Source organism: Desmodus rotundus, chromosome 12 (genome assembly GCF_022682495.2).
Source record: "Desmodus rotundus isolate HL8 chromosome 12, HLdesRot8A.1, whole genome shotgun sequence".
Taxonomy (NCBI): domain Eukaryota; kingdom Metazoa; phylum Chordata; class Mammalia; order Chiroptera; family Phyllostomidae; genus Desmodus; species Desmodus rotundus.
The window spans coordinates 36,350,086-36,368,177 of record NC_071398.1 but is presented as its reverse complement, the minus strand read 5'-3'; the positions used below and the strand labels follow the sequence as shown (position 1 = coordinate 36,368,177).

General features: G+C 38.2%; 1 protein-coding gene across 1 annotated transcript in view; it reads right to left on the bottom strand.

Annotated features, from left to right (window-relative positions):
- Positions 1 to 1,690: 1,690 nt before the first annotated feature.
- LOC112320041 (zinc finger protein 420) overlaps positions 1,691 to 18,092 on the bottom strand; it is a 95,577-nt gene continuing 79,175 nt past the window's right edge. The window contains 2 exon segments of the mRNA XM_045185421.3: positions 1,691 to 7,907; positions 7,909 to 9,368. Coding sequence (XP_045041356.2) covers positions 7,773 to 7,907; positions 7,909 to 9,368 — 1,595 coding nt within the window. The 3' untranslated portion in view covers positions 1,691 to 7,772.

The window sequence follows — 18,092 nt, the reverse complement described above, 5'->3', positions numbered from 1 at the left end:
GAAGCACGCAAGAAAGATCACTGAAGCCGGATTTTCAGACATTCACCCTATCCTATCTCGGCAAAATCAGCCATTATTTGAGGCACAGAAAGAAAATGCTCACAAACACCATTAAATCAATAGGTTACTAAGGGTTACTCCTGGGCAACCATACAAAAGCTGCCACACACTCATATTGGCACAAGCACACAAGGTCACACCATCTCACTAACCTTGTGACAACAATCTTGCCTTGGTCTCTCCCGCTCACACATGCATACAGCTGCAACACATTACACACCACCATGCATAGGCCCCCACAGACAAGCAATTATAGCCTCATACATGCAACCCTCAGTATCAATGCAAGATATAAAGACCTCCCTCCCTTATCCCCCCCATGGCGCGCACACGCACACGCACAGATGCTCAATGAAGCAGCCTGAAAGACACATCAAGGGACCCTACAAATCAGACACACAGTCATTCATGCCTGAACACTAATAAGCAGCCCTGGACATAGGCCGACAGACTGGCACCACTCCCTGGCCTGCAGTCTGGCCCCTCTGTAGCATCTAACACCAACACCAACAGAGCTCCAGAATTGACAGAAACACACCCCCGATTGCATTACCCTAAGAAAGGCTAGGCATGCATGCTGCTATGTCACAAGCCTTAATTGGGCACTGCTGGGGACAGGGAACTGCTGTTAATGCTCCAGCTCGAAGGATCTGGAGCTCGCAGTTCTGCAAGGAGAAGCAGTGCTCTCAGGGCAGTAACACACGCAAGTGGCAGACTGGATGCACCCCAGAGCCAAAACCCCACCCTGTCCCATGGTCCAGAGGGGCAAACTAGGACTTCCCCAAGCAGTTCTCATGCACAGAGAAGGAGCACTGGGAGGAGGAGAGGGATGGAAGGCCATGAAGGAATAAGCTCTTTAGCATGGGGGAGGGAGAATTCTATAGACTCCATGCCCACCAGCTATTGTCAGGAAGTTCCAGAAGTGGGAGGATCCTCCTGGGAGAGGAGCCCTCATATTATCTGTCCAAGGGAACCAACAAGCCAAGAAACCTGCAGTTCACGTTAATTTGCAAATATTTGCAAATATTTTGCAGCGTATTGTTATAACCAGGCTCGGAGGCTGGAAAAAAAAGTTTGGGAGACTGCATAGCAGGAGAAAAATATTTGTGAGGGCTGTGGAAACAATGACAATGTCTGTCTTCTTGTAAGAGGCAGTACTCCTATCATCCAAGTAGGAATCCGTGATGCAGGTAGAGTGTTTCATGGATGCTGGACTACTGGTAGAGAGGGGCATCATGGGGGCTTCCAGCACCAAGGCCCACAAACCCTTACCCCAAGTGGTGCCCAAGGCAAGGCAATGGCTTCCTATATGCCCAAGTTTTCTGTAAGAATTGAGGGTATTCTATCTGCTGGGACCAGAATAAATTAAACACCTGGATGGGTAGGAGGGAAAGGAATTTCCCTATTAATGGCACTGAGGGAGAGGGGCTAGCAAAAGGGACCAAGAAGAAATGGTCCAAATCAGTGTTTCCCAACCATCATGGCAACATCAGAAAATGGTAATATTTGTATGGCATGTTGGAATTATATAAGGGTGTAGATTAAGCTGATACAATAAAGACCTCAAAATACAGTGTCCTAAATACTACATATTTATTTCCTCCTCATGTAAGAATCTAGGAGTGAACAGTCTAAGGCTAGTGGGATAGCTCTGCCTTCCTGAACAGACAGTTTCCATCTTTGGGGGAATGTTAAAATTCTGAAATCTCCCAGCCAGGAGGGCAGAGAAAGCAAGCACAGAAATGATAATCATTCGCTTTGCTCACATCTCAATGGTTAGATAAAACTGACTTGATAAAAATTTAAAACTTTTGTGCATCAAAGGACATTATTAAAAAGTTAAAAGATAACCTACAGAATGGGAGAAATATTTGCAAACTATGTATAGGATAAAGGTCTAGTATCCTATATATTGGGTTGGCCAAGAAGTTTGTTTGGTTTTTCTGTAAGATGGCTCTCGCAGTGTTTAGCTGTCTTTAACTTCATTCAAAACAATTTTGTTAGACTGTATTGTGATAGCTGTCATATCAGCGTGCATTTAAAAAAACTTATCAAAATTGGTGCATTATTGCATAGCCATTTTAATATTGAAGATGAAAGAAGATAAGCAACATTTTTGCATATTATGTTTTATTATTTTAAGAAAGGTAAAAATGCAATAGAAATGAGGGGAAAAAAAGATTTGTGCAGTGTATGATGAAGGTGCTGTGACTGACAGAACATGCCAAAACAGTTTGCAAGGTTTTGTCCTGGACATTTCTTGCTGGATGATGCTTCACAGTTGGGTAGACTAGTTGAAGTTGACAGCAATCAAATTGAGACATTAATTGAGAAAAGTCAATGTTATGCCATGTAGGGGATAGCCAACATACTCAAAATATCCAAATTAAGCACTGAAAATCATTCGCAACTGCTTGGTTATGTTAATCACTTTGATGTTTGGATTCCACATAAGTTAAGTGAAAAAACCTTCTTGACCATATTTCCACATGCAATTCTCTACTTAAACGTAACAAAAATGTTCTTTTTTTTTGTTTTTAAATTGTGATGGGTGATGAAAAGTGGATACTTCACAATAATGTGGAATGGAAGAGATCATGGGGCAAGTGAAATGAACCACCAACAACTATACCAAAGGCGGGTCTTCATCCAAAGAAGGTGATGTTGCGTATATGTTAGGATTGGAAGGAAGTCCTCTATTAAGAGCTCCTTCTGGAAAATCAAACAGTAAATTCCAACAAGTACTGCTCCCAATTGGACCAAATGAAAGCAGCACTCACTGAAAAGCATCTGGAATTAGTCAACAGAAAACACACAATCTTCCATCAGGATAACACAATACCAGCTACATGTTTCTTTGATGAGCAGACAAAAACTGTTACAGCTTGGGTGGGAAGTTCTGATTCACCTGACGTAGTCACCAGACATTGCACCTTCGGATTTCCATTTATTTTGGTGTTTACAAAATTCTCTTAATGGAAAAAATTTCAATTCTCTCTAAGACTGAAAAAAGCACCTGGAACAGTTCTTTGCTCAAAAAGATAAAAAGTTTTGGAAAGATGGAATTATGAAGTTGCCTGAAAGATGGAACAAAATGGTGAATATATTGTTCAATAAAGTTATTCATGAAAATTTAAAATGTGTCTTTTAGTTTTACTTTAAAATTGAATAAACTTTCTGGCCAACCCAATATATAAAGAACTCTATGATTCCACAACCAAAAGACAAACAACTCAATTAAAATTTGGACAAAGCACTTGAACAGACATTTCTCCAAAGAAGATTACAGATGGCCAACAAACATACAAAAAATGCTTAACATCATTAGTCATTAGGCAAATGCAAAATCAAAAATGTGAGGTATCATTCCCCATCGAATAGGATGGTTATAATTAAAAGGAAAGTAAGTGTTAGTGAAGATGTGGAGAAATTGGAAACCTTGTACACTGCTGGTAGAAATGTAAAATATTTTAGCTACTGAGGAAAACAGTTTGGCAGTTCCTAAAAAAAGGTAAGTACTGACAGCTGTCAGAGGGGAGCGGATGTATGGGGACTGGATGAAAGACAGTGAAGGGATGAGCTGAAGAACATACATGCATAACCCACAGACACAGACAAGAGTGTGGTGATGGACAGATAGAGGCCAGGCAGGGGCTAGGTGGAGGTGGGCAAAGGGGTGGAGGGGATGGGGACATCTGCAATAGTGTCAATAATAAAAATAAAGTTAAAAAAAGTTAAGCATAGAATTAACATACAACTCAAAAATTTCACTCCTAGGTTTACTCCCAAAGAACTGAAAATGAGTACATGTAGATGCATGTTAATAGCAGCACTATTCAAAATAGACAGAAGATGTAAATATCCAAAATATCCATCAACAGAGGAACAAATAAACTGTGATACCTCATATACACAAGTACATACAGTGGAATACTACTCAACCATAAAAAGGAATGAAGTACAGATAATGCTTTCATGGCTGAACCTGCAAAACATTATCCGCAAGAAGCCAGATATAAAAGGTCAAATATTGTATGACTCCATTTACATGAAATATCCAAACCAGTATGTTCACAAAGATGGAACACAGATTAGTGGTTGCCGGGGGCCTAGGGGAGGGGAGAAACTGTTTAATGAGTAAGGGGTTTCACTTTGGAATGATGAAAAGGTTTTGGAACTAGACCCAGGTGGTAGCTGCCTCACATTGTGAATGTACTAAATGCTCCTCAATTGTTCACTTAAAAATGACTAATTTCATAGTATGTGAACTTCACCTCAATACATTATTTCAAAATGTGAATAGTCTAAGCACCTCAATTAAAAAGCACTGATTTTTAGATTGAATTTAAGAAACACCCAACTGTAGGCTGCTTATGAGAAACCTATTTTAAATAGAAAACCACAAATAGGTTAAAAGTAAAATGATGGGAAAAGACACGATATGCTAAAACTAATTAAAAGAAAGCTAGAGTGGGCATATTAATATCAGACAAAGTAGATCTGAGAGCAAAGAATACTACCAGGGACAAAGAAGGTCATTTTGTAATAATAAGGGGATCGATTCATTAAAAGTACATAATACCAAATATTTATGTATTTAATACAAAGCTTCAAGACACATAAAGCAAAACCAACAGAATTGAAAAAGTGAAGTTCACAATTACAGCTAGTGATGTCAAAACCCCTCTTTAAAAACAATTACAGATAGTAGACTTAAACAAATTAATACAACAGAAAATGAAATACATCAATGTACTCAAATACATGTGGTAATTTAGTATATACTAAAGGTGACATTTCAAATAAGCGAGAAAAGGTGAATTATTTGTAAATGGAGTTGAGAAATGGGGTAGACATGTAAGGGTTCTCAGACACAAAAAATTAAATGTAAAAAAATGAAAGCACAAAAGGAGAAATCATGGGAAATTTTAAAAATTATTTTAAGACACAGAGGGTCATTTAAACATGAATCAAAACTCATATGACTTAAAAGAAAATACTGGTAAATTAGAGAGATAACATAACAATCAATTTTGCATGGAAAAGAGGACCATAAACAAATTCAAAAAACAACTAGTAAACTAGAAAAAATACTTTCAAATCACATCATAAAGTGCTGACGTGATCTAAGTAAAAGGTCACTTCCCAATTGAATACTGATCGTGAAACAGAGATAGTTCAAAGAAAAGAAGCTCAAATTCATTCATAATTTTTAAAAAATTGAAAACTATACTGATATAATTTTCCACCAATTAGACTGATAAATATCCAATAGTTTAATGGTTTGACCTAATAGGAAATTTATATCCCCAAAACTCAGAATACATACACATTAAAAATGTACACGTAACAGTGTACTGGGGTTCCATTTTCTCCACATCCTCTCCAATACTTGTTGTTTGTTGATTTGTATATTCTGACCAGTGTGAAGTGGTATCTCATTGTGGTTTTAATTTGCATCTCTCTGATGGCTACTGATGCTATCCTTTCATATGTCTCTGGGCCCTCTGGATGTCCTACTTGGAGAAGTATCTGTGCAGGTCCTTTGCCCATTTTTTAATTGGGTTGTTTGTCTTCCTGGTGTGGAGTCATGTGAGTTCTTTATATATTTTGCAGATCAAACCCTTGTCTGAAGTATCATTGGGAAATACATTTTCCCATATGGTTGGTTCCCTTTTCATTTTGCTGACCCTAAGAATCCTGACACACCAATTCAAAAGAACCTATGCACCTCAGTGTTCATAGCAGCACAATTTACAATAGCCAAGTGATGGAAACAGCCTAAGTGTGCATCAGTAAATGAGTGGATCAAAAACCATGGTATATTTACACAATGGAATACTATGCAGCAGAAAGAAGGAGCTCCTACCCTTCATGACAGCATGGATGGAACGGGAGAGCATTATGGTAAGTGACATAAGCCAAGCGGTGAAAGACAAATACCATATGATCTCACCTATAAGTGAAACCTAATCAACAAAACAAACAAGCAAGCAAAATATAACCAGAGACACTGAAATTAAGAACAATCTGACAGTAACCAGAGGGGAGGTAGGAGGGGATAATGGGGGGAAAAGGAGGAAGGGTTTTCAGGGACATCTATAAAGGACAAAACCAAATGGGGGTAGGGTCAAGGGTGGGAATTGGGGATGGCTGGGATGGGGGGGAGTGGAGGGGGGAAATGGAAACAACTGTACTTGAACAATAATAAAAAAAAGTGAAAAAAACTAAAACATGAAAAAAATCAATTAGTGAATAACACAGACTCTTCAGTTGTCTGAGTCATTATTCTTTTTCCTTTAGGCATGTAAGTTTACTGTAACCTTGGGGAGCTTTCAAAGTAAGTTATTACTAATTATTTATTTTATTATAATTAGTATTCCTATACCTCCAAGGAATATAAGAATAAAGAAATGTAGATATGAATTTAGCTTATGATATTAATGTATTTTTGATTTGATGTAATATGTTTGACACTATTTTCTCTGAAGAGCCATTCACTAAACTGATGAATCCATTATTCTCTTAGCTTGTGATTCTTTCTTTGAAGGCCTAAGGTCAGTCGCTACCATAAATGATTTTAATTTCCTATGAGAAAGCCCATTATAGAGCCCATTATAGGAGAATTTAAAAAAATCATCCACATTGTGAAACAGAGTAATAAATACTAAATTAATTATCAACAAATAAAATGAAGCAATTCTATCAGCTTTATGAAATTTTGTATTCAACTTTTACAGATTTGTTATATCACAAATTTTCTCCTTAGGATAAATAATTATGCCATATAAAAGATCAAGGCTTTCTGCCCTGGCTGGTGTGGCTCAGTGGACTGAGCACTGGTCTGTGATCCAAAGGGTTGCCAATTTGATTCCCAGTCAGGGCACATGCCTGGGTTACAGGCCAGGTCCCCAGTAGGGGACACACGAGAAGCAACCACACACTGATATTTCTCTCCCTCTCTTTCTCCCTCCCTTCCCCCCTCTCTAAAAATAAATAAAATCTAAAAAAAAAATCAAGGCTTTCTTACATGTGTGGCAAACATACAGCATATACATCAGGACTCTAATTCCAAGAGAAAAAAATCCAATTCAAATTAACTAAAGCAAAAAAAAACCCCAAACCAACATTTTTAAAACTGGATCACAAAAATGAAAAAGTGAGGAATGGTGTAGAGTTCGGACATGCCTGGATCCAAGAAATCAAAGAATTTCATCAGATTTCTGTCTCTCACCTCCATTTTCATCTGTGTTGGATTTATCTTGGAAAAGTTTTTCTCATGTAATGGCAAAAAAACAAAAAACAAAAACAAACCCTGCTGGTAAGTTTTTAACCTCACTAAATCCTTGAAACTTGCAGTTAAAAAAAAACTTCTCCTACTATCCATAATAATACCCACTAGAGTTCTATTGGTCCAGACAGGGCCATTTGCCAATCCCTTATTAATCACTAGGTCAAGAGAAATAACTGGCCAGCCTATGACTAATTCACTGTCCTCCCTGATTAATAGTTGCACCAGAATCACATGCATTAAGGGTGAGGTAAGTCTCAAAAAGGGCACAGAACAGATCACAAAGTAACAGATGTCTACTACTCAGGCTACTTCAAATACGGTATGCTCATGACCTGAAGGCTTTCCCATATGTACTACATTCATAGAATTGCTAACCAAAGAATTCACTAATATCTATTTAATAAGGACTGAGTGGTGACTAAATGTTTTCTTTCTTATTCTTGTTATAATCAGAGTGTTTTTCTATTGTGAATTTTCTGATGTTGTCTAAGGGTGGAGGCACAGCTAAAATTATTCCCACATTCATTGCAGTTATAGGATTTTTCTCCAATATGAATTCTCTGATGTAGCCTAAGGGATAATATCTGATGGAAAGCCTTCCCACATTCATTGCATTCATAGGGTTTCTCCCCAGTATGAATTCTCTGATGTTGACTGAGGTATGAGCCACAACTGAAAGCTTTCCCACATTTGTTACATACATAGGGTTTCTCTCCTGCATGACTTCTCTTATGATGAATTAGAACTAAAGCATCATTGAAGGCTTTCCCACATTTATTGCATTCGAAAGGTCTCTCTCCAGTATGGATTCTATGATGTCGATTAAGCTGTGAATCAGTCCGGAAAAACTTTCCACATTTGATGCACTCATAGGGCTTTTCTCCAGTATGAATTCTCTGATGTTGATTCAGGTGTGAGCGATAGCCAAAGGTCTTCCCACATTCATTACATTTAAAGGGTTTCTCTCCTGAATGAATTCTTTGATGCAGAGTAAGGGCTATGCGTCTGCTGAAGGCTTTGCCACATTGATTACATTGATAGGGTTTCTCTCCAGTGTGAATTCTCTGATGTTGATTCAGGTGTGCACTCTGTCTGAAGGCTTTATTACATTCCTTACATTCATATGGTTTCTCTCCTGTGTGAATTCTCTGATGTTCAACAAGGAAGGCATAACGGCTAAAGGCCTTCCCACATTCATTGCATGCAAAGGGTTTTTCTCCAGTGTGGATTCTCTGATGTTGAGCAAGGTGTGCATTCTGTCTAAAGGCTTTATTGCATTCCTTACATTCATATGGTTTCTCTCCAATATGAGTTCTCTGATGTTCACTGAGGAAGAAGTCATGGCTAAAGGCTTTTCCACAGTCATTGCATGCATATGGTTTCTCTCCACTGTGAATTCTCCGAGGGTGAGTAAATAATGAGTAACAACTAATGGCATCACCGCATTCATCAGGTAATTTTCCAAAATAAGTTGTTTGATGTTGAGTAAGTAATGAGTGGAAACTTAAGAGATTTGAAAAATCATTACTTTCATAAGGTTTCTCCCCAAGAGGAATTCCTGTATCTTTACTAAAGTATGTATTCTGTTTGGATTCTTTACATTCATTACCTATCAAAGATTCCTTCTCAGCATGTCGTCTTTTATGTTCAACTAGGACTGAATTTGGGGGGAACATGTTATCATAAATATCAAATTTATGTACCTGCTGTAATGTAGAAACTGTCTGCTGTGTTAAAAGTACTGACTTCAAGAGAACATTTCTGTCAGAATTATTATATTCACTGTCTCTTTTCACAGCATATATTTCCTTAAGACTTGCCACTTGCCTGAAATGCCTCTCCTGATTTCCATAACACTGCTCAAATTCATCCTCGTATTTCCAAGTTTCTCTGAAACTGGAGCATTCAAAGTCATGATTTGTAAGTCTTCCCATTACTATGCTTTGGGATATTTCTTCTTCATCAATGTACCATATTGGAGATAATTCCTTGATTTCATACCAAGATGCCCAGTCTGAAAAATATCAAGAAAGCAAATGTATCCTTTTTTCCTTTGCAAAGAGAAAGAAAACTATTATAGAAAAAAATTGAAGAATTTAATTGAAGGAATGAGGAAAGAAAGTACATCATTCTAACATCTCTCAAATTATGTTATACAATATGAACAAAATACAAAGAATAAAAAGAGCTGCTAGAGGAAGGTATATGTGTTGCTAATGAGGAAGAGGTGACTGGGGTAACAGGTTAAATGTACGGCATCAAGATGTAGACAAGTTAAATGCCAAAAAGATAAAGAATTGGGGATAATTGATTTGATCACAATGATAGTTCCTGTGTCTAGTCCTTAAAGTTTCCAGCCCATCCAGCACTATCCAGTGCTATTCACAGGGTGAAAAGCTCCATGAGGGCAGGGACTATTTACTTCTTTTTTTATTTCGTACTGCTGCATCCAGTGCCTAGGACAATGGCAGCATTTTGTAGAATCTATGAATGCTGACAGAATGCTCAACAACTTTAAAATTTTATGGGACCCGAGGGGAAATTTTTTTTTTCTCAGTGTCTAGTAGGAATCTGGAGGTCAGCATCTCTCATCATTGAGAAAAAAATGACATCTCAGTACATACTTGATACTTTCAGGAGGGGATATTGGTTGAGATAAAATAGAAAGAAAATTATTGTTTATAAGATAATCTCAAAAAAGAAAAACAAGAAAGTTCTTTTATTGTCACATTACAATAATCAGATAATATATTCAACTATATGGAACCTACAACTAGAGTGCCTTGTAGAGGAGAAGAAAGTCTGAGACCTAGGTCCTTCTCCCTCTTTAAAACTCTAACGAGAAAGAGAAAACTACACAAAAATTCAATACAGCACATAAAGAATTAGATAATAGATAATGATTATGAGTTGAATAAATGTCAGAAAAACAAAGATCAAAACTCTCTACTTTAATTAAGGAATAAGTCCTGGAGAATGTGAGCTTGACTTTCAAGGCTTTGATAAGGGTTCCAAAATACAAGTAATTACTTCAGTGATGGAGTCATTTTCACACTTTGACGTGCTTAGTGATTATTTTAGAACTGCACATACTAGCTCTTGGGGTTAATTATTCTTTTCCGTAACTGTTTGCAATCTATTGAAAATAAATCTGCAAATACACTAGGACAGTATAAAACTGGAAAGTAAACAGCATATTATTCATCTGTATCATTGTTCTTTCTAATATATTCTCTACTTCAAAGAAAGCCCACACTTCCACAGTTCCTCCTATGTACAGCCCATGGATATTTTCCTACTTGGACCTTATCTCAAGCCAGGCCTGAAAGTGCTTTGTTCACTTATCCCCTGTTAGATCCACACTGTTGATCTTTCTTTCTACAGAAGAGCAACTACTTCTGTTTCTTCACTCACTCCCCTAAACCTCTTCTCCTATATCTATCACTCAGGACCACTATATTCCCTCTTACCAAGAATAAATCATCCCTGCTCCAGGAAAACAGCAGCTTTATACAGTACATAACTCAATGGTAAGTAAAGGAAGCCTGATGGGAGGAGATTACAGACATTCTTGATTATGGGGGATTCTGAGGTGCCTGGAGCTCCAAACACTCTCTTAAAAAAAAAAAAAAGAATATTATGGAGTTAGGTAGGCAGATAAACACTGTAGCAGAAAGAACTCCATATGAGGTATTTGCAGGGGAAAGTATAAAACAGGAAATACATATTGTCCATGTGGAAAACATATTCACTATGATTGAAGCAGAGAAATACTTAGAAGTCAATGGTTTCAGCAAAAGAAAAAAGACAATTCATCGTTATCAGTAACTGATTGAAGGGAAAAGGGAAGTCATAGATTCAGGCAAAATGGAAGAGAGCTAAATGGGCATCTATGTGGTAGAGTGGAAAAAACACAGAATTTGGGGTCAGACAAAGGTGAGTTTGAATCCAAACTCTGCCTCTAGCTATCTAGGTATTCTGCCTTTAACAAACTAATTAATCTACCTCTTGAGCCTCAATTTCCTAGTTGGTAAAATCATGACATTGTAAGTATGGTATAAAAATTAGGCAAAATACAGGACGGTGCAAAAGTAGGTTTACAGTTGTTCATACAGAAAATAATATAATAATAAATACATAATAATATAATAAACTCTGTGTTTCAAGTACCCCCAACTGTAAACCTACTTTTGCTCCCCCCTGTATATAACATATCTAGCAGTGTCCGGCTCATTATAGATATCTAGTGATGTTTATCATAAAATGAAACAAATTAATGTATACTCATTAAGTAATTCTTATACCTACACCACTAGTAGGCTTAGATATTATTACATCTGATTTTGAGGCTCATGTGATATCTATTACATCATAGGATTGTGAAATAGGTTGTTGGTCAAGTGGCAAGGCCAAGAATAGGAGAGGCAAACTCTTTGAGGTTAAAATGCATCCAGGAAATGTGTTAGGTTTGTAATTTCCAACTAAATATAGTCTGTAAATAGATAGAAATTATAAGTCAAAGTATGATCAAATGTGAAATCCAATCAGAACTACATAGGAAGTAGGCTTATGTATGATGTTGGAAGAGGAAAAGGACTGTGGACCCGGTTTGAAACCCAGGAGATTCTAGTGGGAAATCTGAGAGAAAAAAAAGATAAGACCTATGGGGAAATCTCTTTTTAATTAAAGCATAGTTCACATAAAATATTATATAAGTTTCAGGTGTACAATATAGTGATTTGATATTTATATTCTTTATGATGTGATTACCAGATTAAGTCTAGTAATCAGTCATAAGAAAATGTTATTAAAATAATATTGACTATTTTCCTTAAGCTGTATATACATCTGTGACTTCTTCTTAAAAAAAAAAACAACACAACCAAGACTTGTACCTTATGGGGAAATCTTAAGAAGGAAGGTGTTTTCTGCTAATGCCCAAAATATGTTCCAATGAATAACCTAATGACACACATAGCTACAGATTGGATCTCCTCTGTAAAAGACTGTACAGAATTAAGCTGTTCAATAAGGCAGCCACTAACCACATATAGCAATTTAATTAATTCAATTAAAAACTTTTTGGTGTATGTATCAGTAGTTTGTTCTTAAAATTTTTATTTTTATTTTATTGTATATTTTCTATTACCATTTATCTCCCCTATAGCCTCCTCTACCTCCACCCACTTCCCCTCCCCCCACAATCACTATACTGTGGTCTGTGTCCATGAGTTCTTTCTTTTTTTTCTTTTTTGCTCAATTCCTCCATCCTCTCAACCCTCCCCATTAAAGTTGTCAGCCTGTTCTTGGAGTCTGTCTGTTTTGCTTCTTAGTTCAGTTTGTTTATTAGATTCCACGTATATGTGAAATCATATGGCACTTGTCTTTCTCTGACTGCCTATTTCACTAAGCATAATGTTCTCCAGGTCCATACATGCTGTCACAAAGAGTAACATTTTCTTTTTTTAAGGTCAAGTAGTATTCCATTGTGTAAAATGTACCATGGCTTTTTTATCCACTCATCTACTGATGAACACTTGGACTGCTTCCAAAAGCTATTGTAAATAATGAACATAGAGGTGCATATATTCTTCAAACTGGTGTTTCAGGTTTCTTCAGATAGATTCCCAGAAGTTTAAAAATTTAGTTTCTCAGTCATACCTAGCCATATTTTAAGTGCTCAATAGTAAAACATGGCTATTGTATTGGAAAGCACAGATACAGGTCATTTCTGTTATCAGAGAATGTTGTATTAGGAAGCACTGGATAGAGACCCAGATTAATATGACAAAGATCTTAGGAGTGAATGAAGAAGAGACAGAAAAATTGGAAAGGGATCTAGTTAAAGGGAGAGAGAAAGAGGACACAGATTTGGACAGAGGAAAAGAACTGTGGTGAGAACTATTTTATATATCTCATTAAGATGGGGAATATGAAAATGAAGACAGGCACCTGAATTTAATGAAACTGGAGGGGCAGAACCCAGATTGTAGGTGGTAAGACAGTGGAAGAAAATTTGAAGTGAAGGCAAAGAATGATGATTACAATTGGAATATAAGTAATTGGAAGAGAGAAGGAAGTATGGTATACAGAAACACTAAAAAGGCCCTATAAAATTATTTTAAAGAAGATTTAAATAAAAATATATAGCTGCACCACATGAAAAATATGTATACATGCTTATTTGCCACGAGTTAATTTATATTAAATCAATTTCAAACAGAACTCCATAAAGATTTTATTTCTGAAATTATATAATTATTTCAAAGGATATATGGCAAAATGATCAATAATATACAAGAAGAAAAATGTTTCTAGGACCAATAATATGACCTAAGTCTTTCATTTTATACCTTCTTTTCATCAAAATCCCTGTGAAAAAATAAGGTGATATGTTAAATTCTCTATTATTGTGGGGAAATGTCAAGAGAAACATAATTGAAGCATAAAAAGAGGGGATGCAGAGAACACAGCAAAGAGGAGCATGAACAACCCCAATTCTGACCACAGCTGGTTGAAGGGACTATCATGAGAAAAACACACGGAAGTATTTCTATATCGGTTTGAGTGTATATGGGAGCTACAGCTGAGGACTACCATTAGGGCTGCTCTATAACATTTTTCTTTTAAATAGAAATTATATTCATAATAAAATATCCAAGCAGTTAAAAAATGTGTAAAGTAGAGTGATTCAAGATGGCCATCGTAGAAGCTACACTCACTTCCTCCCAGTGCCAAACCAGATTTACAACTAAATTATAGGTCAATCAACCTGAATAACCACCTGAAGGCTAGCTGAACATAAGTACTATAACCAAGGATTTACAGAAGAAGCCCCACAGAGACTGGTAAGAAGGACAGAAATGCTGAAAGGAAATGAAGGAAAATTCCCACAATTTGGCAAAGGAAATAGACTTCCAGGAAGTCCAGGAAGCCCAGAGAGTCCCAAAGAAATTGGACCCAAAGAGGAACACACCAAGGCACATCATTGTTAAGTTACCCAAGATGAAAGATAAAGAGAGAATCTTTAAAGCAGCAAGAGGAACAGAGAGAGTTACCTACAAAAGAGTGCCCATAAGACTATCAACTGATTTCTCAAAAGAAACCTTATAGGCAAGAGGGGGCTGGAAATAAGTATTCAAAGTCATGAAAGTCAAGGACCTACATCCAAGATGACTCTATCCAGCAAAACTAGCATTTAGAATGGAAGGGCAGATAAAGTGCTTGCCAGATAAGGTCAAGTTAAAGGAGTTCATCATTACCAAGCTCTTATTATATGAAAAGTTAAAGGGATTTATCTAAGAAGTGGAAGATCATCAAAAACTATGAACAGTAAAATGTCAACAAACTCATAACTATCAACAACTGAACCTAAAAAAACAAAAACTAAGAAAGCAACTAGAACAGGAACAGATTCAGAGAAATGGACATGGCATGGAGAGTTATCAGTGGAGAGGGGGAGGGGAACAATAGGGGGGAAGGTACAGGGAATAAGAAGCATAATTGATTGGTATAAAATAGACAGGGAGAGGTTAAGAATGGTATAGGAGAAGAATCAAGATGGCGGCGTAGGTAGACACACTGCGCCTCCTCGCACAACCAGAACTGACAGAAAATCGAACGGCAAGGAAGTCTGACACCAAGGAAATAAAAAATAAACATTCATCCAGACCGGTAGGAGGGGTGGAGACAGGCAGCCAGGGCAGAGAGGACTCGTGTTGCCGTGGCGGGACCAAGACTGGCGGAGTGTGGGACTAACAGGGCAGGCAGTCTGACCATGGGCAGACCCTGCGGCCCCACATTGGTGCACAGATAACCCAAGAGGGCTGGACTCAGAGAGGTGGAGAATGGGGCAGGCAGAGCGGCGGGTAGCACCCCGTGGCCCCACATTCGCACACAGATAAACCGGACAAACGGTGGGGAGCAAAGCAGACCGCGCAACCCAGGGCTCCAGCTTGGGGAAATAAAGCCTCAGACCTCTGATTGAAAACGCCCGTGGGGGTTGGGGTGGCAGCAGGAGAGACTCCCAGCCTCGCAGGAGAGGTCATTGGAGAGACCCACAGGGGCCTGGGGGGTGCACAGGCCCACCCACTTGGGAACCAGCACCAGAGGGGCCCAGTTTGACTATGGGTAGCGGAGTGAAATACTGAAATCTGGTGGAGGGGAGCGGGCGCCATTGCTCTCCCTCTCGGCCCCTCCCCCACATACAGCAGCACAGCGCAGCGACCAGCATTACCCTGCCCCAGTGAACACCCAAGGCTCCGCCCCTTAAAGTAACAGACATGCCAAGACAAAAAAAAAAAATGGCCCAAATGACAGAACACTTCAAAGCTCCAGAAAAAATACAACTAAGTGAGGAAGAGATAGCCAACCTATCAGATGCACAGTTCAAAACACTGGTTATCAAGATGCTCACAGAATTGAATGTGTTCGAAAACCAGATGAGAAAATGAAGCCTATGCTAAGAGAAACAAAGAAAAATGTACAGGGAACCAATAGTGATGCGAAGGAAACTGGGACTCAAATCAACGGTGTGGACCAGAAGGAAGAAAGAAACATCCAACCAGAAAAGAATGAAGAAACAAGAATTCGGAAAAATGAGGACAGGCTTAGGAACCTCCAGGACATCTTGAAACGTTCCAACATCCGAATCATAGGGGTGCCAGAAGGAGAAGAGGAAGAACAAAAAATTGAAAACTCATTTTAACAAATAATGAAGGAGAAGTTCCCTCATCTGGCAAAGGAAATAGACTTCCAGGAAGTCCAGGAAGCTCAGAGAGTCCCAAAGAAGCTGGACCCAAGGAGGAACACACCAAGGCACATCATCCTTACATTACCTAAGATTACACAGAAGGAGAGAATCTTAGAAGCAGCAAGACAGAAGAACACAGTTACCTACAAAGGAGCTCCTATAAGACTGTCAGCTGATTTCTCAAAAGAGACCTTACAGGCAAGAAGGGACTGGCAAGAAGTATTCCAAGTCATGAAAGGCAAGGACCTACATCCAAGATTACTCTATCCAGCAAAGCTATCATTTAGAATGGAAGGGCAGATAAAGTGCTTCTCAGAGAAGGTCAAGTTAAAGAACTTCATCATCACCAAGCCATTATTATATGAAAAGTTAAAGGGAGTTACCTAAGAAAAAGAAGATAAAAAATATGAACAGTAAAAATGACAGCAAACTCACAGTTATTAATGACCACACCTAAAACAAAAACAAGAGCAAACTAGGCAAACAACTAGAACAGGAACAGAACCATAGAGATGGAGATCACATGGAGGGTTGTCAATAGGGGAGAGGGAGAGCGGGGGAAAGGTACAGAGAATATGTAGCATAGAGGATAGGTGGAAAATAGACAGGGGGAGGGTAAGAATAGTGTAGGAAATGTAGAAGCCAAAGAACTTATAAGTATGACCCATGGACATGAACTATAGGGGGGGAATATGGGAGGGAGAGGGTGGGCAGGATGGAGTGGAGTGAGGGGGGCGGGAAATGGGACAACTGTAATAGCATAATCATTAAATATATTTTTTTAAAAAAGAATGGTATAGGACACGGAGAATTCAAAGAACTTATGTGTACAACCCATGGACATGAACTAACGGCGGGGGGGAATGCTGGAGGGTTAGGGGGTGCAAGACAGAGGGGGGATAACGGGGAAAAACTTGGAAAAACTGTAATAGCATAATCAAGAAAATATACTTTAAAAAAAGGAAAAGGACATAGAAATAATCAACAGAGCCAGGAAAAAATGAAGAATATAATATCTGAAATGAAGAATACACCAGAAGGAATTAGAAGCAGGCTAGATGAAGCAGACGATCAGATCGAATCAGCGAGTTGGAGGACCTGGTAGAACAAGACTCCTAGACAGAGTAACTAAATAGTTACAAAAATAGTTAGAAAGAACAAAAATAGTTTAAGGGATCAGAAGGACAACATGAGATGCAATAATATTCCTATCATAGTGATACCAGAAAGAAAAGAGGAAGAGCCATGCATAGAAAACCTATTTGAAAAAGTTATGGCAGAAAACTTCCCTAACATGGTGAGGGAAAGTCCCATGAGTCCAGGAAGCATACTGAATCCAAATAAGACGAACCCAAAGAGGCCCACTCCGAGACACATCATAATTAACATGGCAAAATTTAGCCCTGGCTGGTGTGGCTCAGTGGATTGAGCACCAGCCTCTGAACCAAAGGGTCACTGGTTCGATTCCTAGTCAGGGTACATGCCTGGGTTGCATCACGTCCTTACTAGGGGGCGAGGGGCCACCACACATTGATGTTTCCCTCTCGTTCTCTCTCTCCCTTCTCTGCTGTCTAAAATTTTAAAAAAAGTATTAAAAAATAAAATAATAATACTCTGGTTTCTCTTCAGGTTGTATAAATCTTTCGCCTTTTACAAAAAAATAAAATAAAATGGCAAAATTTAAAGACAAAGTGAGAATCTTAAAGGCAGCAAGGAAGAAACAGCAGGTAAAATACAAGGGAGCTCTGATAAGGATATCAACTGATTACTCAACAGAAACACTACAAGCCAGAAGGGCATAGGAAGATTCCCAAGTAATGAAAAGCAAAGGCCTGCAACCAAGACTACTCTACCCAGAAATGATTTCATTTAAATTGGAAGGTGAAATAAGGAGTTTCCCAGGAAAAAAAAAAGGGGGGGCTAAAAGAATACATCTCCACCAAACCATCATTGCAAGATATGCTAAAGAGACTGCTTTAGATGATG